Raw genomic sequence first — 22,640 nt, 5'->3', positions numbered from 1 at the left:
AATCATGTGTTGTACTCTCTCACTGTAAGCAGGAAATATCCATCCCACTCTCTGTGTTTGTTGTCCTGTAACACAAGATGTCCTCTGAATTCTCCCTCTCAAAAAATACACCCCAAAAGCAAGATTCAATATTACAGTAGTCTGACCATAATTTTTTAGATTACAGTTAATTCAAGCAGTTAGCTGTAATAGGTTGTAAGACCACACAGAGGAGCCGGCATCATGTGAGGCCAGATCACTGGCTGACATCAAAAGCGGCCAACGGCGTTCTCAGTTCTCTTTCTTCAGGCAGCCCCATTTGCATTAGTAGTGATTTCCTTTCAAAAGCACAATGGCAGCAGGTCTTAGAGGGGACAACAGAAGTGACAAGTTTGCATCTTGTAGAAGATCAAATGGTTTGAAACATCAGTGCCAACCCTTTTCAGGTCAGCTCTAACAAGCCTGAGAAGTGAAACTTCTGACATCAGTTTTGTTTGTTTACTTTCCAGTAAAGTTTCTAGCTGCAAATCCCTCTTTTGAATCCTGAGGTTCACTGATTCTGACGTCTTGCTGCCCTAGAGTATAAACGCTGAAGTGTTTTGTTGGGTTTTTTTGGTTTTTATTTTTCCTTGCTAGTTGGCTAACCCCCAAAACAACAATTAATGTCTCTCAGTAATATTTACAGAGATTTTCACATTTGTAAACATAAATACCATGGTGATGTTCTGCATTTTCTTAAAGAAGCCCGATGACTTCTTTTAGATTCTTTCTACTTAAATCATGCAAATCAATGAAGTAACAGCTGAAATAATAATTGACTGAACAAATTTTCCATACCAACTAGGATGTGTTTTCTGTTGAATTATTCTTGGTCTTGATACAGACTTGTGACGTGTGAAACCCTCCTGTCCTGCAAAGATTTGTGGAAAGGTACCACTATCAGAGTGGAAGAAGCCATTAATGAATTTAATATATCAGCGACACAAATATCAGCTGTCCAAATTCTGTGTCTTATCCAGAATTTCTGCAGATCTGGGAAGTCACTGACGTGCATATTGATTACAATTTCTTTTAAAAGACTTTTTGTTCTCATTTCTGTTGAGAAGTGACAACAATCTCCAGCAAGTAGAGAGTTAGATTTCCTCTTCCACTGGCACTGAACTAGATAAGATTACACTCAAAGGTTTAGAGGGTCTAGGAAACTTTGATAAGAAGAGAGAAGGGACCTCAGAAGCATCCAAAATGTAGCTGCTAGAAGGTAAAATACCTGCCCAGGTGTGCTGGGGTTTTTGCCTGTATTCTATCTGATGTTTCTGTAGCAGTTATGATACAATTTGGGCAGGATGAAGCTTGTAACAGATAAAATCTGTTTTCCATAACTTGGCTTCTACTGCTTTGCAACTTTTGTGAACACAATACAGAAAGAACTGTTAGAAGGGAGCACTCTGCACCCAGAGTTCACTCCAGTCAATGAACTTGAAGTGTGACTGTTCCTGGCACCTTTCTTGGCCCTGCCTGTTCACGCTGTGCTGCTGCTCACAGTTCACAGTGCAAAGCAATTGACAGTCCCTTTTTAAGTCTGCTCTTCTTAAAGAAAGGATCTTTCCTGTGAGTGACCCTCTTGACAATGCATCATCTGTAGATACAGTTGTGTGTTACACAGGGACAGTATAATGTTGGTTGGTCACAGGATAGATAATCTCCTTCCATTGTACAATCTAGCTTTGTATGAGTTCTTCCTCAGCCTGTCAGCTGGTGTGACTACACCTGTTGCTACCAAACTTCATGAAAAGTGGAACTGAGAAACACAGCCTAGAGTACTGAAAAAGGATGAGAGTTTCACAAAGATTCAGAATGTAGCTATTGTTTTACTCCACTTTAAGGGCAGCTTTAGTCCTTATTTACCTATATCAGGTTAACTGCTCTGCTTAAGTCGTCTGTTGTTTCTGTGTAGGAATACACAGGAAGTTATCTTGATCGTCTTTTTAAATGACCAATTAAACTGCTTTATTTCTAACTGGACATTCTTACTGCTCAAAATTAATTTGGTTTAACTGTTTTTGTAATTTATTTAGAAAGTACTTTAATAATTTAATTTAAGACTCCTGGCTGAAAGTATCCAAGTTCTAATTTCAATTAATCCATAAACTCTCTGTGGTTGGACTCATCTTCCAGAGTGTTCTCCTGCTGACACATCCTCATCCTTGTACTTTTTCTGTTTGTTACACTGCTATCATGGTTCTATATCTGTTTTACTGAAGGACATAATGTGAGTATATTTACCATATGGTTGCTGGGAGCAAGATGAATGGGGAGCTGACTAAGAATGTATTTATTACTTAAGAAAATCAGAGCCAAGGAAGAGAAGGACAAGCGTAAAGAACTCCAGAAAGCTTTCACCAAGGTAACTGAGGATGGAAATACCCATTGGCAAGAACAGTTTTAAAACATCATTTGTGTATGTTTTGGCTTCTCTGGGTACTTTAACCCCTTACAGGAGTGAGAATATGAGCTTGGCTGAGGTTTTCTAGTGCAGCTTCTAACTTCCAAAGGCGGACAAACCAAACTGTCTCTTTTAATCAGAGCAAGCTTTAAATTGAAATTACTGACTCCTCTTTTTCTTAAGCTTTTCTACCAGTTATTTAGGAAACAACCACAGTAAACGTGTTATCTACTAATGGAACCAGATGAAAATCAGGACTTGAAGCCAGCACCCTATAGCTGTGCTCTCAGCTAACTCTCTGAGAGCTACTGCATTCAATAAATGAGTCAATAAATTATACAAGATGGATAAAATGCTGAGTTAAATTAATCCCTGATAAAACTGACCTTAAGTCAGTGGTTAAGTCTTTTAGTGTCTGTTTAGGGCCTAAACAGAGTTCCATTGCTAAAAACACAATATTAGGAGTTTGTAGAAGGAATTAAAGCTTTTGATTAGCTCAAGAGTGGGGTTTATGTCTCCTCAGTACTTCAATCCCAGAAGGCTCAGCTCTCGCAGTATCTGAAAAACGCTTAACCCAGAAATTACCTGTAGAACTTACCCTGTATAACCTTTTGTCAATTCAAACCAATATTGTCTCAGTCTAGGGACCCAGCTATTCACATGTGAAACAAACGTGTCTGTGGGCAGAGGAGTTAACTCAGATTCACGGCATGTGGGACTTCTGCTTCAGACACACAGCATGTAAATGCTAAGACTGAAAGCCTCACAAAATTAGTATCATTTCAGTAAATCCTTTATGTTAACCAGAATAACTACCTAGGATGAAATTATGCTTATTTATATTGTTTCCACTTTAAAAAAAAAAACCAACAACAACCACAACCCAGCAAAACCCAAAGCAGACAAACACCCTAAATTTAAACAAATGAAAAGAAAAAAAACCAGAGACAAACCCATTTCCTTTTTACCAAGGAAATCCGGGAAAAGAACACTCCAGCTTCTTCTGCTGCTAATTCTTCTGCTTACAGGTATTTTACAATAAGCACACATACAGCTGAACTCCCCCATAACCCGATATTCACCTTGCAACCCTTCCTGAGATCACCCCCCAACCAGAATACAGGGATTCCCACAGCTCCATGTGAGGCTGCAAAGCCATACCAGCTCAGAAACTTGCAAAAGAACTAGGTTTTCAGAATCTTTTCAGACCTTCCATTTTTACTCAAAATTTCACAAGAGCGAACCCAGAGAAATGGGATCATGCTATTCAAATACATCTCTGAAGTCTTTTTTACCTTTTGTTAATGATTATCCATCCATTCCCTGTTCATTAAACTTGTGAAGCTGGCTAACAGGAAATAATTCTGTGGTGCTGAAATGGCTTGTATTGCCTCAGAGAATGAATTCTTTTCAATCCACAGAACACATTAAACATTTTCATAGAATCGTAGAGTACTTTGGGTTGGAAGGGACCTTTAAAGCTCACCTAGTCCAACCCCCCTGCAATGAGCAGGGACATCTTCAACTAAACCAGGTTGCTCAGGGCCTTGTCCAACCTGACCTTGAGTGTTTCCAGGGATGGGGTATCCACCACCTCTCTGGGCAACCTGTGCCATTGTTTCACTACCCACATCATAAAGAAATTCTTCCTTATACCCAGCCTGAATCTACCCTCTTTTAGTTTAAAACCATTGTTCCTTATCCTATTGCTACAGGCCCTATTAAAAAAAAGTCTGTCCCCATCTTTCTTCAAAGCACCCTTCAAGCCACATTAAGCCCTCCCTGAAGTCTTCTCCAGGATGAACAACCTCAACTCTCTCAGCCTGTTCTCATTGGAGAGGTGCTCCATCCCTCTGATCATTTTTGTGGCCCTCCTCTGGACAACTGAATTTTTCCTGTATGACACAAAATCATGCCACATGAAGCCAGAAGTACCTACTGGTTAATAAAAGCTATTTTCAAAGTCAGATCCAACCTTCTTTTATTTTTAAAACATCTAACAGTCTTGCAATGTTTGTCCTGATTTAGGTCATGTTCTAGTAGTGGCTTTGGTTCTCCCATCTCTCTTCCCAAAATGCCTCCTTTATGCAATTTCTTTAAAAACAAGAGAGATTTCACCAAAATAGGGAAAAAATTACAGCTGCACTCGAGCAGCTGCACTTGCTTTAAATGGATTAGGGACTAAAGAATGACAATATAAAATTAATCTACAGAAAAGCAAAACAATTTTAACATACCCTAAGTAGGCTGGATTTAATAAAGGGAACCATAGATCAAACAATGGAAATGCTGTTTATTGTAATCTAATGGTTTAACGTTCTTGAACATATCTAAAAATACAGGTTTGTACTAACATGCTTATATGTACAAGTAATCATCTTTTTTTAATTAAAGAAAGGTTTTCAACTTTTCAAATGGGTAACAAGGGAAAGCAGAAGAACTTCACTGCCTTCCAAACGTTAATTTGGATTTGTAACTATTTGCCTGATTTTCCTGGGTTTTTGCTTCCTCCTAAGGACTGAAAAGGCAAAGCAGCTTTTCCTCGTCCTTTTTCTAGTTCAAGTGGATCTTTGATCCCTAAATAACAGAAAATGTGGTCTTACAGAAACCTAACAGAGAAAGAATGCTCCCTTTTTTTCATTAATAGAAATTATATTAATGGCAAACCACTGATAACTATTATGCCTGAGTATTACCCTAAATTGCAAGCAGCCATGCTGTGTTTCTGCCCATGGCAAAGTAAGGCAAACAGCAAGGAGTAGTTCCCTATATCCAGCAAAAGCCCTTTGCTACAAGTAGATAAATGCATATGAACGTTCTGTGGTGAACTCCTTCTGTTCCTTCATCCACAAACTGTGACACAGCATCTTCTGTACTGAAAAAGATAATACAAAATTAGTTTGGTAAGATCATGTGCAGCATTTCAATAATAGTAATTTCCCATCCATGCTTCTGAGCTCATCAATAATACATATTTTTTAAGGAGTAGTGCAATGCGGCTATAGGACATTCTGATGATCTTCCAACTCAACTAACTGTACTGTGTGTTCAGCTGCAGTGCGTGTTTCTGAATATGATAAGTATTCCATATAGAAGATGATTGCCACAAAACCACTTAAGCAGGCAGATTACAATGGAATCGAGCCAATACATCCTAAAACTGGTACAAGGATTATTACTTCTTAAACACCATACAATTAAACCACAGGACTCACTAAAACATGCTACTGGAGGGCCTAAAAGCTGTCAAAATTAGACATGAACATAGCAAATCAGAATTCTAACAACTATAAAAATTACAAATTATGGATGTGCTTTAAGGTAACTCAGACATGAGCTGGCAGTGGTTAGGAGAAAGAAAAGCTCTTCTCCTGGCAAATAATGAAAATTATAAATTGGAAATCTTTCCTACTTTACTGTAAAGCTGGTGCTAACCAATGCCAGAAACAGAAGATTGCAGCACAGCACACTCACTCTGCTGAGCTAAGGACCATGAACAAATCTGTCATTTTAGAAGACTAGAGAACGTGAAAATTTTGCAGCTTATATATTTCACTGAACTTGACCTGATGAGCAGACAGTCACTGCTGGGTTTATTTTTTGGTTGGTTTGTTGTCCTAAACCATTCTGAGAATACACATGCAATCTTCCTCTTTGCAAGTTATGATGATTATGCATTAGTACAATTATATCGGCTAAAAATATCCCCTGTTCTAAATAGGCCTGTGAAAGCAAAGCAAGGTGTGCTGCTATGGGCACTGCCTCGCTTCCCTCACGGCATGTACAAACATTCCCTGGTGAAATCTCACTATCTCTGACACTTGACTATTCCAGGCAGTTTTCACTGGCTAACTCTCAAGTCACACCCCAAGTATCTTTCCAGACTTCTGAGGGAGAACCACCGTAAGAGTCCTGTGCAATTGTAACTGCCAGACATATTGTTACACCTGAGAAATCCAGCAAGTCTTCTGAGTCTTAAATTGGGAATCAGGAGGTGGATTTTTTATATATATATTTTTTAGTATGTCTGGTTCTGAGCAGCAGGAATCCAGCTGGTGAGTTAAGGTATTGGATGCAGCATTTCAGAAGACAACAGAATGAAAGCAAAATAATTTATTAGATAGAAGACTCAGTGAAATCTACTGCAAACCATTTTCCAAAGAAAGGGAAAAGAGAAGGGACCTCCCAGGTGGTTAAAAGTCCACCACTGTCTAGAAGGGTTGGAATGCTCTTGCCTCAGCAAGTATTGTTAAATCAGTGTCACTCAAAGTCACCTCTACAGATATTCAGAATTTTAATACCAATACTCTGCAAATTAAAATCCTGTAGAGAACAACCACAAAGCCTTCTGCAATACTTTGACACCATTCACACTATATTGTACAATTTAGGCACATACCAAATATATTATTAGTACATTTCTCCAAGAGACAATGCAAACAATTCCTGTAAAAGCGAATCTGCACAGTATGAATAGGTTCACTGTTAAGAACATTCTGCTTCAGTAGAAGTGCCAAAAAAAATGTTTGAACATATAAGTATATTTTTCAGTTTTGGTTTGGGTTTTGCTTTTTTTTCTTCTTTCCCCAGGCCTTTTATCCTACAGTACAGCTCTCCTTGAGACAGGCTTCTATCACAGGAAAAACTAAATGAGTACATTTCACATTTGGTTAAATGTGTGTGCCAGCTCCTTCGTTCATTGGGTGGGTCAGGATGGCTTTGGAGCAAAATAAGGCTCCCCTGAAAAGGCACAGGCTGAAAAACTGGAAAATAAGAAGGTGCAGGAGGTGATTACGTTGGAGAAATTAACATGGAATAAACTAGGGTGTGAATTGCCAATGAATTACTTACTCTGCAGTTACTACTCTCTACATGGATGCTTCGGCTCACAGTATCTGCATGTCCACATTGCATTAATGGGGCGCTCTGAATAAAGCCAGCCCAGCCAGCCCCACGGCCAGCAGGGGATGAGGTGCAGGGTGCACCGGGGTGGGGTGGTGCAGCGCCACACTGCCCCAGCCACTCTGTCACCAGCACTGTCTGGAACCCCCACCCAGCAGGACCCAGCTTTGGAATCACTGCAAGGCAGCCTATTACACTGGGTAAGTCGTGGTGATTCCAGCGTGGAAACAGTAAGGGAAAGCACCCTGTCCTGAAAGCTCCTTTTGCTCATTTTGTGGGCTGTTTTCATAGGAGCCTGTCCGGGTTCTGAGCTCTCCCGTATGTGCAGCAAGGGGCATCTCTCTTCCTCTCAGCCAGATGCTGCATCTGTGCAGCAACTCCTGCTCCTGTGCCACCCTGCCTGCAAGGCAGAGGGTTCCTCAGGACACTTGACAGACATCTCTTCTCCAAATAACCAGTGGCAGTGCACTCAGGCTGGAATTACGTATTGATTCTGCAAGTTCAGACTCGCAGAAACAAATCCAGAACTACCACTATGCCAATTGGAAACCACCTGATTTGAATTAAAGCATCACTGGTGTCCAGCACAAGTGGAAGAGAGAAAGGGGCAAAATACAAAGCGGGTGTAGAATTTGGACAAATCACAAAGGGGACTGATGGATGCAAGGTGGTGCTGCAACTGGGAGCCATAAAATTACTTTTTGGTTTTTTGGTGGTTTTTTTGTTTGTTTCTTTTTTTGTTTGTTTGTTGTTTGTTTGGGGGAGGTTGTGGGGGTTTTTTGTTGGTAAAGTCAAGGGCACAGACGGGAAGAAGTACTTTAGGTAAATTTGTTACTGAATAATCAAACAAACAATTGGGCTACTACCTTCTCAGACATGAATAATGGTGCCTTCCACGCCAAGAAGCGAAGGAATTTAAGGAGAAGGTGAGGTGTATAAAATAGAAGGCATTTCACAATCTTTTTTGTCCTCTGCATTACGGTTCACTGCCTTCATCAATTGTACTTGTGCAGCAGGTCTCTGAGGCTGACAAAGTGTGGCACATGTGAAGGGATGCTATGAGCAGCCAAGCACAGAAACTTCCTTGGTTCCCACCTGCTAAAGTCAGTGTGAGCTATGGAACACCATATATCCTGCTGAATCCTTCAGCATTCAGTCCTAAAAAAACAACCACAGCTTTAAGAAAACATTGCTATTCTCTTACTGACCAAATGTGGGGGGATTTTCTGTTGTTATGGTAATAAGTAGTTTGTAGTATGCTTTAAAATAAACAATGAAAGGTGACACTTCCTCACTATGTACCTACTATGTTTAGCAGGTTTCCCAACCTGTCATCTTCCCTTCCTGCCCCTTCCCCCCCAATACATATAAATTCTTAATTTTCATTTACAGTTTAACAGTATTGGAATGCTTATGCTGGAAACACTGAATGAGAATATTCTGCCATCCAATGCAAAGCAAAATCCCTGCTTTCACTCACATTTTTAAGATTTGCAAGTAATTTTTATTGCTTTTTACTCTGAAAACGTTCAATAATATTAATCGGTTTTAACATCGTTTTAAATCTTGTTGACTTTGCTGTTTCCTCTGTGCCCATTGTCACCTCCTTTCAAGCTGGATTCCATGGATTTCAATGGAGTTCTGCACAGTTCTGTTATTGCAGATTTACTCATGAGGTCCAAGCTCTTGCAGTAGTGTGGTTATCGTTACGTGTGGGAAGGTGTCATTATATAAAAGTATGGTATGACAGGTACTTATCACAGTTGTGTCACCTTTGTTCAACAAGCATGCGCTCAAAACTTACTTTCAGGTAGTTTGTTTGTATGAGATTTTCCATAACACAATCCAGTGAGTAAACTGTGCTTAATGCTTACAGGTATGAGGGGAGGAAACCTACCTTGAACAAGCTTCATCCCACATACAATGCAACATAACTCCTACATGACAGCCCCCTTTCGGCCTTACATAACCCTTGGGACATAGTGGCACGCTGTGTTGAAAGCATTAGGAATGAGGCTGGCTTTGGGAAACTGGAAGTTCTGCAGGATCATGTGTTTGGACTTGCCATCTGCACAGTTCAGGAGTTACTACATGGATCACTTTCTCCCAGTCATCTGCACCGTGAGTCACACAAACTGAAAGCGGAAGGCGGATGTGTGAACAAAGCAGATGTGGGTGTTTGTGGGACTTCTCACCTTTCCAGTGCCCTTGTTTTCTGACCTGCCCCATCCAGGGCAACTACGTTTGGACCTTGGGAGGCCAGGGTGGCAGCCACTTCAGCCACCACCGGGGATGGAGACCAGGCTGTTAAAGGATAAAACCCTTCATGGGTGAGTCTCTGGAAGTCTCCATGACTCAAACTTCCACCTACAGCGGAAAGCCTGGCCATCTTTGTTTTGTTTAACTGAGCAGGAGCAGGAACACCCCACAAGCTGAGTGCTTACCACGGTAAACATAAATGTCTCTCCCGAGCCCTGGTTGTCCGAGAAGTGCCTGCAGCCCCGAACAGGCCGGTTCACGGCCAAAAGCACATGCAGAGAAATAGTTTCCAAAACCCAAAAGCAAACCTGAAACTGGATCCGTCCACACAGGCTCCTGGAGCTGAGATGGCAATACCTCCTCCTCCGGGTCTGATTGCAAGCCCAGGGCTACCGTTTGCTGTCGCCTCATTTTTTCACCTCAACCAAATCCGAAATGTGGTCTGACAGAGGGGGCTTAAATAAATCTATTAAATAAATTTTTTAAACCCCAAATGAACAAAAATCTTACGAACATCTATATTACCATATATATATATTAAACTATCCTTCTGTGAACGTGCCTGAAGCTCGCACGGCAGACCCCCGGCACTGGAGCTCTGTGAGGGCTGCAGCTCGGCAGCGAACGGCGCGGGGACGCGGCGGCCGACCGGCCGCCATGAAGCGGCTGCGCCACTTGCGCAGGCCCCGATACCCTGCGCGGCGGCACCAGAGGCCACCAGCGTAGCGGCGTTCGTGAATACCGGTGCTGCACTGCGGCGGCAGCACGGCGCAACCAAACCGCCTCCCTCCACCGCCCACCCCGGTTCTGGCACCGCCCCTTTCCTCGGCTGTGATTGGCAGGGCGGGGGGAGCGCTCGGCAGCGATTGGTGGGTGCCGGCGGGAGGTGGGGTAGGTTGCGTGAAGGGTGATAAAGTTAGTGGGGCTGCCGGGGAGCGCCCGAGACGCGGCGGCGGTGGTCGGCGCTCTATGGAGGTGGCGGGGGGAGGCGTCGGGCCGCTGCTGCTGCTGCTGCGGTGACTCGGAGACTCGCCCTGTCCCGCGCGCTCCCCCTTCCCCTCCCCAGCCCCGGTCCCCGGCTCCCTTCCCCTCCCCCCCCTTCTCTTGCCTTTTCCCCTGCCCTTGGTAGCCGCCGGGACCCGGGGAAGCTGACAAGGCCTTAGGGAAGGTGAGAAATACGGCAGTGGCGGGAGAAGCGCGGGTCTGGGGCTGGGAGTGAGCGGGTACTGTTGTAGCTGCAGCTTAAAATGGCGGCTGCCCGGAGTGGCCGCCATTTTCTTGTCGGCTGCTTGTCTGTTGCTCCCGCACAAAATGGCGGCCCGGGCCGGCGGCTGCTCCAGCTGCCGGCTTTGCGAGCCCCGCCGCTGCTGAGCGAAGGGCTGGAGGAGCTTGGCGGCCCCCGCCGGGCGCGGAGGGGAGGCTGAGCGGCAGCCTTACGGGTTAGAGCGAGGGAGATGGGATCGGGCAGTGCCGGTCCGTACGGGCGATACGTTTAGGGGCTGCAGTATGGTGGTCTGGCCGCGGTGTGCGGGCGCCCGCACTGTGCCCCAGGTTTCCCTTGGAGGGAGTAGCCGCGGTACACGTAGCGGTCTGAGCATCCGCTTATTGCTGGTGGGGAGGTGACGAGAAGATTTTAAAATATTTTTTTATTATATTGTTCATTGCCTTCCCCTCGCGGGAGGGAGAGCGGGCGCCGAGGCGCCGCGTCAGCCGGCAGCAGCCTCGCCCACGTTTCCTGTTTGGGGGCTCGGGCGCCGCGGTGCGGGACGATACCGCCAGCTTCCCCCTCACGCCTCCCCGGGCGGCGCGGGGTGGCCGGCGCTCCGCCGTGGTGCGGAGGAGCGGGTCCCGCCCGGCGCCCTGACGGAGAACAAAGAGCCGGGTGGGTGCGGGCAGCGGGCGGCGCCCGCCGGGCGGGGCGGGGGGGGGCGGCGGCGCCGCGCGGAGCCTGCGGGGGGCGCCCTCCGCGGCCGAGCCTTTTGTTCGCCGCCGCCGCCATGTTGTCCCCGCTCCTCGTGCCCGCGCCGGGCGGACGGGGGACGCTCGCCGCGCTCGGCTCTGGGAGGGCTCCGAGCCCATCCGGGACGCTCCCTCCCCCAGGCGTTTCTGTCCCCGTGATCGCCTTTCTGCTACGTGAGCACTGCAGTGAGGTTCTTTCTGCAAGCTGAAAGTTGAGGTGGTGGGTGGACGGCGCCTTTTTTCATTATTGGGGTAGCTTAGTACGCCATTTGGACGGAGAATACGCGCCTTTTAGTACATTAAGTGTGCGTTTTGTTGTCTGATGCTTTTCGCTTCAGAATTCGGCTGCTTTGTCGTGCTATTATAAGTCATGGTTTCTAAGTCACATCAATAAAGGACTAGTTGTCCTGTATAATCAGAAAAAAGTACTTTCCTTCTTCTGTGCAAGTACTCCTGGCTTTTTGGGTAAACTTGAGGATTTTGCTCAGTCCGTGATTACTTTACCTCTTTCCCCATATCCCCTCTGGAAAAAATGGCTACGATTATAAAATCGGCCTTTCTGCGACTGTCCCAAGTATTGCATGAATGAAAGTTTTCTTACTTTATAAAAAGTTCAGTGTTGGAGGGTTCTTATTCTCGAACAAACATTTGTACTTTTTAAAATAAGACGCTGTGGCTGATAGTAAAACAACTGTAATATGAATGCTTGGTTTGTCTTTCTAGGTTTTGTTTTTCCCTACCCCGTCAATTTAATTTTATTCTTTTGAAGATTCTTCGTTGTCAAGCCGCCAAAGTGGAGAGTGCGATTGCAGAAGGGGGTGCTTCTCGTTTCAGGTACCAGTGCCTATTGTTTGTTTAATGAGCAGTTAGCAATGGAAAATCTCCTCTGACGAGGACTTTAGTTTGTGTAATGTTTATACTAAAACCGAGATACTTGAAGGCATCGAGTGTTTGAACTTATCAGGGTTCCATGGTTGTTTTTAACAGTGCTTCTTCAGGCGGAGGAGGTGGTAGGGGTGCACCTCAGCACTATCCCAAGACTGCCAGCAACAGGTGTGTCATCTCACTCTTTGAGTTTGCATGATTTCAAAGTCAGAACATGCTTGATGGTGAATGCAGAACTGAAAATAGGGTAGCTTTTAAGTTGTACAATGAGTACCTACTGAGTTAAAGACCTTTAAATGTTTTCCAGTCTGTGCTCTGTAAAGTGTACCTCATGGGTGATAGGTGGTGCATGGGCTTGTTGATGTATTTAACTTAAAATGTGTAGAGAGTTTCTTTGGGTGCCTGGGATTGTTGTTGTTGGGTGAGTACTTTCCTGTGCACCAGTGTTAAAAGGGGCAATTGTGCACTCTTAACAAAGGAAGGAGTAGAATTGGTCTGAGTAAGGCAGCACTGAAAGGTTAAAAGGGCAGTTCCTTAAATCACTTGTTTCTGGTTGAACAACCATATTCTTCAAAATTTTTCAGCGAGTTCCTGGGGAAAACCCCAGGGCAAAACGCTCAGAAATGGATTCCTTCACGAAGCACTAGACGAGATGACGACTCCGCAAACGACAAAGAACGACATGATGCAATCTTCAGGAAAGTAAGAGGGTAAGTTCTTCATAAAATTACTGACTTCTTTCCTTACTCTTTTCATTAGCAATGTGTACCTAAGAAATGGGCTGGTGAAAAGGGAGATGTGGGTCTTGAGTTTGGGGGAGGTGTGTCCTTTAGCAAGGAACCAACCTGATAATCTAGCAGCAGCAAATGCTTAAGGTAATTCCTGTAAGCAGATTAATGATATTCCACATTCTGAAGATTTCAAAAAACCCAGTTAAATGGAAAATTACACTTGCAGTTTTTAATAGACTTAAAAAGTAAAGATAAGTTGAGTCTAAAGTGACTTGTAGTGTGCTTACAATATCTTTATATTGTGGTTTTGGTTTTTGTTCCTCTTTAGCATACTAAATAAGCTTACTCCTGAGAAGTTTGACAAGCTATGCCTTGAGCTCCTCAATGTGGGTGTAGAATCTAAGCTCATCCTAAAAGGGGTCATACTGCTGGTAAGCTTGCTGCATTTCTTTTAACTACAATTGTCTTGCATGCTAAAAAGCAAGGAGTTGGTTGGTTTTGATGGGATACAGAAGTAGCATGGGTAATGCTTTTGTGTATTTGGATTATCCAACACCACCTCCCACCTGTGCTTTCTGTATGAAAAAGGATCTCCTGGGGAAGAAGTAGGTTTAATGCTTGAACTTTGTCATTTAGAAATCTCCATGATCACTAAATGTGACTGGGGGTCCTGTGATTTATTTTTTTAATAATCTAAGATGCTAATTAGTGGTCTTATTTGCTTGCACCCCCCACTTGCCCCTTCTTTTCCTGAGGACCAAGCCTCATGGTTTTGGAAAGGCTACCACTGGTGACCTCTTGGGACACTGATGTAACTGTTACATCACTTTTTTTTTAATCTGAGATCAGATTGGTGATACTAACTTTAGTGTTGTGATGATAAACTTGGTTTTTGTTGGCCAAGGATTACAGAGGCTCTTCAGTAACATGCAATAGCTTTTGTCCTTTGCTTCAGCATTAAGACTGGTGCTGGATCACACTATTTCTGTATTTGATTTAGCAGAAAATGGGATGTTTTAGATGAGAATAGTAATAATCCATTCTGTGTCTTGCAACTCACTTTCCTGGTAACATTTGCACCCTACTGCTGCCTTACTCAATGTGAATCTCTGCAGATCGTAGACAAAGCCCTTGAAGAGCCCAAGTATAGCTCGCTGTACGCTCAACTATGTCTGCGACTGGCAGAAGATGCACCCAACTTTGATGGCCCATCAGCAGAGAGTCATCCAGGACAGAAGCAAAGCACAGTGAGTACATCTCTCAATCTGGAGTGGTAAATTTTGCTTGCATGTGTAGCTGACCTGATTAGCTGAATTGTTTTCTTTGTTCTCTTTCCATAGACATTCAGACGCCTCCTAATATCTAAACTTCAAGATGAATTTGAAAACCGAACCAGAAATGTTGATAGTAAGTTCTAAAACCACTTTAAATGCAGAATCTATTTGTCATCTTTTCCCACAGCCATGTAAAACAGGCTTCTTTGTTTTCCAGTCTATGATAAGCATGATGGTCCCCTCCTCCCTGAGGAGGAGGAACAGAGAGCCATTGCCAAGATCAAGATGCTGGGGAACATCAAATTCATTGGAGAACTTGGCAAGCTTGATCTTATTCATGAATCTATCCTTCATAAGTGCATCAAAACAGTGAGTATTTAGATTGGGTGGGGACTAGGAGCAAAACAAAACTTAAAACCAAAAAAAGTGCAAATGTTGGTGCTGCTTTGGGAGCATAAAATGCCCCAAAAAATATTTCCTGACCATTACTTATCCTCTACTGTTAATGTTTTGCATGATTAAGAAGTAAAATCAGCTTTGTTCAAAGCCATAGGAATTGTCTCCAAGGGAAAATGTAGTTTGGCCTAGATAAAAGTGTGCTCTAGGTGCTTGAAAGTACACACTCTTAAGAATTGGCAGTACTTAAAACTTAATTTTTAAGTCCATTTGCCTTCAGAACAAAACAATGTTTTTGTATTTGTCAGTGTACAAAGTTTGTTGCTTTTTATAAATCGTCTTTTATAAAATTTTTAAATCCTAAATTTCCCCTTTAATATTTCAGCTTTTGGAAAAGAAGAAGAGAGTTCAACTCAAGGATATGGGGGAGGATTTGGAGTGCCTCTGTCAGATAATGAGGACAGTGGGACCTAGATTAGATCATGCGAAAGCCAAGGTATGTGCCTATCCAGTGCAGTCATTAACCTAATTAAACTATGTGGCTGAGACTTCTGATGGCCTGAACCTTCTGTATTCAGTATTCATAAGTACAAAACAGAGGTTTGAGTTTTTTGGGTTTTTTATCAGAGAAAAGAGTGCCGGGTATGGCTCCTACACCAATTCTTCCACTAGAAAAAGGAGCCAATCTTTGAAAGTTTTACGCTTCTCCCAGGATGTAGTTAAGGGTCATCAGGCAGTCACAAAAGTGAGACTGCTGTTTCCCTACAGGCTGTTTGAAAAGATGTGCTGAGAGGAACTATTCTTAGCACAGCTAGGTGATTTGAGAGATGGGGAGTTTGGAACGTTAAGCTTAAAATAAATGAGAATTTGGGCTGTGTTGCTTCTCTGACTCAAATGTCTTAATGCATTACATCTTTAATTCTGTCATCAAGGAGATGAGATGGCAGGAAAGGGCAGCTTGTTGTATTGTTTCATTCGGATGTCTTGAGTAAAAACACTCAAGGCACTGACAGAATTACCCTAATTTGTAACTTTCATTCCCCCAGTCCTTAATGGATCAGTACTTTGCCCGTATGCGCTCCTTGATGTCAAGTAAGGAATTGCCAGCAAGGATTCGTTTCCTGCTGCAGGTATGATCATAAAACAGTTTCCCTTCTGCTTTCTTCTTGAAAAATTGTCTTGAATGCTTTCCTAATATCCTGTTCTCATCCAAGGATACTGTGGAGTTGAGAGAACACAACTGGGTTCCTCGCAAAGCTTTTCTTGACAATGGACCAAAGACTATCAATCAAATCCGTCAAGATGCAGTAAAAGTAAGTGTTGCATCCAAGGTCCAGAGCCCGGCTTGGTGCTGTGCACTTGGGAGTAGTTTTCACACAGTGTGATGGTTGTGTTAAGGGTTAAAACCAGGTGGGCTTCAGTAGTTGGGGGCTAAAAGCTTGGCTTTCTCAGGGACTGTTACTTGAAGCTGACCAAAATGATAATTCCTGTTTTAAAGGATCTGGGAGTTTTTATTCCTGCTCCTATGTCTCAAGGGATGAGAAGCGACTTCTTTCTGGAGGGACCCTTTATGCCACCCAGGATGAAACTTGACAGGGACCCACTCGGAGGGCTTGCTGATATGTTTGGACAAATGCCAGGTATAGACACCGCAGGGGTGATGGGCTGGCTGTAACTTTGCTGTGCTGAACAAGAACTAAAGCTGTCATTTGTCTCCTTGCTAATCCAGGTAGTGGAATTGGTACTGGTCCAGGAGTTATTCAGGATAGATTTTCACCCACCATGGGACGCCATCGTTCAAACCAACTCTTCAATGGCCATGGGGGTCACCTCATGCCTTCTGCTCAATCCCAGTTTGGAGACCTAGGCAAATCTTTTCTGAAAAGTCAGGTAAGGAAGATGTTCACATGATGACTTCAGCTTGTTTAGAAGCTCTTCCTGAGATGCGTATGTTATGGATTGTAGACTGCTTATGTTGAAAGACCTAATCAGATTTGATTCTGGTAACTGATGCTCAGGTGATACAAAAATTCTAAACCACTTTTTAAATTGTACAAAAGATGCAAGAAGTACACTTTTTGGTTTTTTTTAACTGCAAGGAAAAGGTGCATGTGGCTTTGGTGGGTCAGAACGGTGTGTTTTATTTAAAAGATAGCCCTGTTTTTAGGGATAGATGCTATTCTCCCACCACCCCTGCTCCTTCTTTCTCCCTTCCTGGCAAATAGAATCTTTGTTCCTCTGGTCCCTCTGGTACTACTTTACCCCATATGATGTACGCCACTCCATCATCTGCACTTCTTTCTCTATATCTCCCTTTCTGAAATAGGGGCAAAGCCAACTCTACCATACCCAGAATCAGGGACTCTTATCCCAGCAACAAGGACAGTCGAAGGATATGCCACCTCGGTTTTCTAAGAAAGGACAGCTTAATGCAGATGAGGTACATGACCTGTACATTACTTACAGCCTATTCTAAATATTGCCCAATGATTATAGCAAGACGCGTTATTATGAGGACTAATGCTGGAACTTTCTCCTCCTCCTCCTCCTTCTTTGTCCCTTCCTCTTTCACCTTTTACCCCCCTCACTTTCTATAGGGTATCCAGCGTCCTATGAGCAAGACTGAGATATGAGGGCAATTTTTTGGGGTGTCCCTTCCTTCCCACACACTTCCAAGAGCACTACTCTGACATCAGTTCCCATGCATCCTATTGATAATAATACATTTAATTAAAACTTCAGAAAATCCTGAACTTTAGAAACCCTGAAGTGCTGGACCAGGTTAATTTTTTTGTTTGTTCTCTTTTGTTTAGAACTGGCTAATACGCAAAATTTCAAATGCAGAGTAAATTGCATTGTGATTTTGAGTGTTAACCAGACTTGTATCCTTGATTTCTGAGCAATTTGGTAGAGTTTTATCTTGGCTGTAAAATATATCAGCAAACATGCTAATTATCTTCTTGGGTCTCTAACATACTGCATCTAAAAGGAGCATTTCCAGGTTTTTATACCAGTTGAACTAAATGCCAGTAATTTGCTTTTGGGGGAATTTCAGAACACGTGTGGCTTAATCTGTATTTAAGTATTGTAGAAATGGAGTCACGCTTCAGTGAGATCAGTTGGAGAGAGTCCATGGCTGTGTATTGTTGGTCAGAATACTTGAAACAGTTTGAGTTTTTTCTGACTTACTGTTTACAGATTAGCCTGAGACCTGCTCAGTCTTTCTTAATGAATAAAAACCAAGTGCCAAAGCTTCAGCCCCAGATAACTATGATTCCTCCCAGTGCTCAACCACCACGCACTCAGACACCGCCTTTGGGACAGGTAAGTACAAAAAATTCCTGTATATTGTTGGCTATACTTACCTGTTTGTGCTTGGAAAACTTAATTTCTGTTGTGGGAGGGGAGAGAGAAGTCTTTGATTGTACAGAGCAGTATTTGGGAAAAGAATGTGTGAAAACAGAGTTTCATCTGCTTTTGTATGTGTAGTATGGTTAAAGTTGATATAAGCAAAGGTAGATGTGCTGCAAAGAAACAAATTCTGGTCTCTTTTTTCAGCCGCCTCAACTTGGTCTTAAAACAAATCCACCACTTATACAAGAGAAGCCTGCAAAGACCACCAAGAAACCACCTCCTTCTAAGGAAGAGCTGCTTAAACAAACTGTAAGTTAGTGTGCAGTAGTGAGTGTTACAGCTTTGGATGTGCTCTTCAAAAAGAACTCTTAGCTCTACTTCTTTCCTCTCTAGGAGGCTGTTGTGACTGAGTATCTGAACAATGGAAATGCTAATGATGCTGTCAATACTGTGAGAGAAATGAGAGCTCCGAAACACTTCATTCCTGAGATGCTGAGCAAAGTAATCCTTCAGTCCCTAGATAGATCAGATGAGGACAAAGAGAAAGCAAGTACTTTGATCAGCTTGCTCAAGCAGGAGGGAATAGCCACTAGTGACAACTTCATGCAGGTACTGTGGTCTGATAATCTTGCACTCCTTGTTTCTTGGCTCTTTATGGGGTGTAGCTGCTTGTAAGGGCAGTGTGCAAGTATTTTTTAAGTCCTGTTGATCTGAGGAGGTAAAAATAGTATATGAACCTGTGAGGGGCGTAAGAAGCAATAAAAGGAAGGAATGTAGTATTTGGGGAATTGGAACCACTTTGCAGCTGAATACAGAAAATGTACTACGAGTATTATGTTGCACAGGAACAAAATTACTGGAGAATTTCAGCGTGTGTGTGTACTGTTCCTTAGGCATTCCTGAATGTATTGGACCAGTGTCCCAAACTGGAGGTGGATATCCCATTGGTGAAATCCTACTTAGCACAGTTTGCAGCCCGTGCCATTATTTCAGACCTGGTGAGCATTTCCGAACTGGCTCAACCACTGGAAAGCGGCACCCACTTCCCTCTCTTCCTGCTCTGCCTTCAGCAGTTAGCTAAGTTACAAGACCGTGAATGGCTAACAGAATTGTTCCAACAAAGCAAAGTGAATATGCAGAAAATGTTACCAGGTAAGAGTTGCCACAGAGCTCTTCTGTCACCTATCTTAGAGTAAACAAAATGTTGTTCTAGTTGATGCCAGAGTGAAATGACGTGCAGGGTTACCTGGGTGGAATCAGCTGTCATTTTTGTTAGGAAATGGTGTTTCTTAAGGGATGGCTGGAGCCATGAACATCACTTACAGCTGTTGAGGAGCACAAGCACTTACATGTGTCTTCATTTCCTTGTCAGAAATTGACCAGAACAAGGATCGCATGCTGGAGATCTTGGAAGGGAAGGGGCTTAGCTTCTTGTTCCCACTTCTGAAACTGGAGAAGGAACTGCTGAAGCAAATAAAATCAGATCCATCCCCTCAAGCCATCTATAAGTGGATTAAAGATAACATTTCACCCAAGCTTCATGTAGATAAGGGATTTGTGAATATATTGATGACCAGGTGAGATGCTGTTTTGATTTATTTTAGGTACTTGTTTGGTTAAGCTACCAGTAAGGCACTTACTCCATAAAGGCTGAAATGTAGCTCTACAGAAATCTGAGATGCAGTACATGGAGAGACATTGTTCTGAGTGAACCTTCTCTGTTAAAATCCTGTTGTATTTGAGAAGAAAAGCAAGTCTCCAGACTTGCATCAGTGTGAAGTAGTGTTTTGTTTGGGAAAAAGTCTAGACCCGTGCGTTTCTCTAAAACGCAGAGCTATAATAGGCAAAACAAGAATTTCTGTGGTGTGCTGTCAACCACAGTACAAATCCTTGTGCATGCTCCTGACTGCAGGTGCAAGCAGGAGGATATTGGTAGTGATAGCTATCTGAATTTGAAGTGTAAAGTGCTTGATCTCTTAGTTTACAGAACTTAGCTTGGCTTTTCTGTTGTCCAGTTTCTTGCAGTATATTTCTAGTGAAGTAAACCCACCCAGTGACGAATCAGATTCTTCATCTGCTCCATCTAAAGAGCAGCTCGAGCAGGAAAAACAGCTGCTTCTTTCCTTCAAGCCAGTGATGCAGAAGTTCCTCCATGACCACGTTGATCTGCAAGTGAGTGCTTTATATGCACTCCAGGTGCACTGCTACAACAATAATTTTCCAAAAGGTAAGTGCATTGAGGTCTTACTTGAATTGGCTTGTCACTGCATTTCTTAGTCTGGTAAGCTGTTGAGAAAGTTACAAAGCTAACCAAGCTTAAATTTGCTTTGATAGGCATGTTACTGCGCTTCTTTGTTCATTTCTATGACATGGAGATCATTGAAGAAGAAGCCTTCTTGGCATGGAAAGAAGACATTACTCAAGAGTTTCCAGGGAAAGGCAAAGCTTTATTCCAGGTAAGTGTGCTAACACTAGAGACCTGTTTTTTGTTATTTCTGCTGCACTGGAGTGTTTGAGAAGATTTTCAAAGTGTCTAAGACTTATAAATACCTAGAAACTTCTTGGAATGTTTCACTAGGAAGGAGTTCAAAGCAAGGCGAACTAAATCTTGCCTGTTTACTGAAGGCCTATGTGTAGTGCAAGTGTGGCTGAAAGGTTTTTTAAAATGAGTTGGGGGGGGAAGATGAAGGTTCTGCAGAGGTACCTAATGGGGAAACAATTCCTGGTCCCTTAAACCAGTTTTGTGTAACTGCAGGTAAACCAGTGGTTAACCTGGCTGGAAACTGCTGAAGAAGAAGAATCTGAAGAAGAAGCTGACTAAAGAACCAGCCAAAGCCTTAAATTGTGCAAACATACTGTTGCTATGATGTAACTGCATTTGACCTAACCACTGCGAAAATTCATTCCGCTGTAATGTTTCACAATATTTAAAGCAGAAGTATGTCAGTAGGATATTCTCTGCAAAAGGTTTTTGTAGTATGTCTTAATAGTCTACAATAAAAATATTTTAGAGTATCTTTAATGTTTAGATAACAGTGTATTAGCAGCATGCAATAATTACATCATAAGTTCTCGAGCAGAAGCAGTCTGTTGCAAGGGTCTTTGCTGCCATTTATCATAGGCTGTTTTTAAGTTAGAAAACTGAATAGCAACACTGAATACTGTAGAAATGCACTTTGCTCAGTGTAATACTTGAGTTGTTGCAATATTTGATTATCCATTTGGTTGTTACAGAGAATCCTTAACTGTAATCGATGGTTGTTGCCGTAATACTATATTTGCCTGTATTTCTACCTCTAGTAATGGGCTTTATGTGCTAGGTTTTAATATCCTTGAGCCTGGGCAAGTGCACAAGTCTTTTTTTTAAAAGGAACAGTTTACTTGCACAAAAACTGATCGGCTGAAGAGATGGTTTAATGCCCTTTGGAAGAGGTTTTTGTGGGTGTGAAACATGACATGGTGAGAAATTTGAATTGGTCCCTCTTATAGTACTGAAATTAAGTCTACTTAATTTATCAAGACATGTTCATGCCCTGATTTTATATACTTGTATCTATCAATAAACATTGTGATACTTGACTTGTTTCTGAATGTCTCCCAGTAGAAAAGCTTTGGCTGGTGACTTGTTCACTTAAGAAAGGAAACATCAGTGGGAGTTGCCTTAGGTTGCAACCATCCTGAAATTATTTTTACACTCCTTGTCTGGATACGCAGATGGATTCTAAATAAGGTCACAGACAAGATTAGACACTACAGATGTGTTGTGACAGGAGGAAAATGATGGAATTCTGCTGAAGAAGCAGTAGGGGTTTTCCTTGTGGTCCAATGTATGCTTTATCAGTGAGTATGTGCTTTTGACTTGGTAATGCTTTGAGCTTCCCCCAGGCCACATGCATGTTTCTGAATCAAGTGGCACTGTCTGTTAGCTGCCTGTTTCTCAAATCAAATTGGCAAAAAAAATCCCTACAAAAGAGTTGAATGATGTTGCATTGTACAGGCTTGAAATGTCATCTATTAAATACTCAAAATACCTTACTTGCTAGAACCTTGTCCCCAGTGAGTTTTTTTGTCCTCGTTGGTACTCAAGACTTAACCTGTTGAAAGGTGATGCATTTGTAATGGCAAAAAGGGTAGTGGCTCCTGGACTGGAGCTTTGTTTGCCAGTGATGTTAGTGCTGTAGCCTATGAATTTATGCACCACAGGAGGTGAAGAAGTGGAGCCCAGGAAAAGGACTAGAGCTGATAACAAGGCTTGCTTTGAGGAAAGGAGTAGTTGGAGTTGGCATGGAGCATCTTGTAATGCTGCTGCTGGGAAAGTGGGTCATAGTTTTCTTTGAAGGGCTCCCTAACTCCAGTCACAGCTCTGCCCTCCTGAGTGTGAGCCATTGTCTGTCAGGGAGTTCTGCAAATGCATTGGGAACTTTGTACAGTGTGGAGCCCAGGAAATCCAAGTACTGT

At 42.8% G+C, this 22,640-nt stretch overlaps 1 protein-coding gene, 1 long non-coding RNA gene and 1 other non-coding gene across 4 annotated transcripts; 2 read left to right on the top strand and 1 right to left on the bottom strand.

Moving 5' to 3' along the window:
• Nucleotides 1-4,695: 4,695 nt before the first annotated feature.
• On the bottom strand, nt 4,696-10,316 carry LOC121660740. Its single transcript, XR_006014752.1, has 3 exons — nt 10,109-10,316; nt 9,892-10,025; nt 4,696-5,297 (listed from the first exon to the last, which is right to left on the bottom strand). It is a non-coding gene; the product is annotated as an uncharacterized LOC121660740 (long non-coding RNA).
• Nucleotides 10,317-10,512: 196 nt separating this feature from the next.
• Nucleotides 10,513-21,761, top strand: EIF4G2 (eukaryotic translation initiation factor 4 gamma 2). 2 transcript variants are annotated; one of them, XM_042020191.1, is made up of 22 exons: nt 10,513-10,751; nt 12,312-12,376; nt 12,530-12,595; nt 13,012-13,137; nt 13,487-13,589; nt 14,274-14,405; nt 14,499-14,565; nt 14,650-14,801; nt 15,214-15,324; nt 15,875-15,958; nt 16,043-16,141; nt 16,327-16,468; nt 16,558-16,718; nt 17,155-17,268; nt 18,027-18,152; nt 18,387-18,491; nt 18,576-18,791; nt 19,076-19,334; nt 19,555-19,759; nt 20,198-20,409; nt 20,517-20,638; nt 20,938-21,761. In XM_042020191.1, the coding sequence occupies exons 8-22, from the start codon at nt 14,718-14,720 to the stop codon at nt 21,001-21,003; spliced, it is 2,106 nt and encodes a 701-aa protein (XP_041876125.1). In that variant the 5' UTR covers nt 10,513-10,751; nt 12,312-12,376; nt 12,530-12,595; nt 13,012-13,137; nt 13,487-13,589; nt 14,274-14,405; nt 14,499-14,565; nt 14,650-14,717; the 3' UTR covers nt 21,004-21,761. The 2 variants fall into 2 exon arrangements, with proteins under 2 accessions (XP_041876125.1, XP_041876124.1); XM_042020190.1 differs by having other exon boundaries at nt 12,266-12,376.
• On the top strand, nt 17,308-17,467 carry LOC121660749. The gene has a single exon (XR_006014756.1). It is a non-coding gene; the product is annotated as a small nucleolar RNA SNORD97 (small nucleolar RNA).
• Nucleotides 21,762-22,640: the final 879 nt, after the last annotated feature.

The sequence above is a fragment of the Corvus kubaryi genome, unplaced genomic scaffold, assembly GCF_017639235.1.
Source record: "Corvus kubaryi isolate FWS band 111438036 unplaced genomic scaffold, C.kubaryi_AGA036_p1.0 36886, whole genome shotgun sequence".
Taxonomy (NCBI): domain Eukaryota; kingdom Metazoa; phylum Chordata; class Aves; order Passeriformes; family Corvidae; genus Corvus; species Corvus kubaryi.
This window is presented reverse-complemented; position numbering and strand designations above follow the sequence as displayed.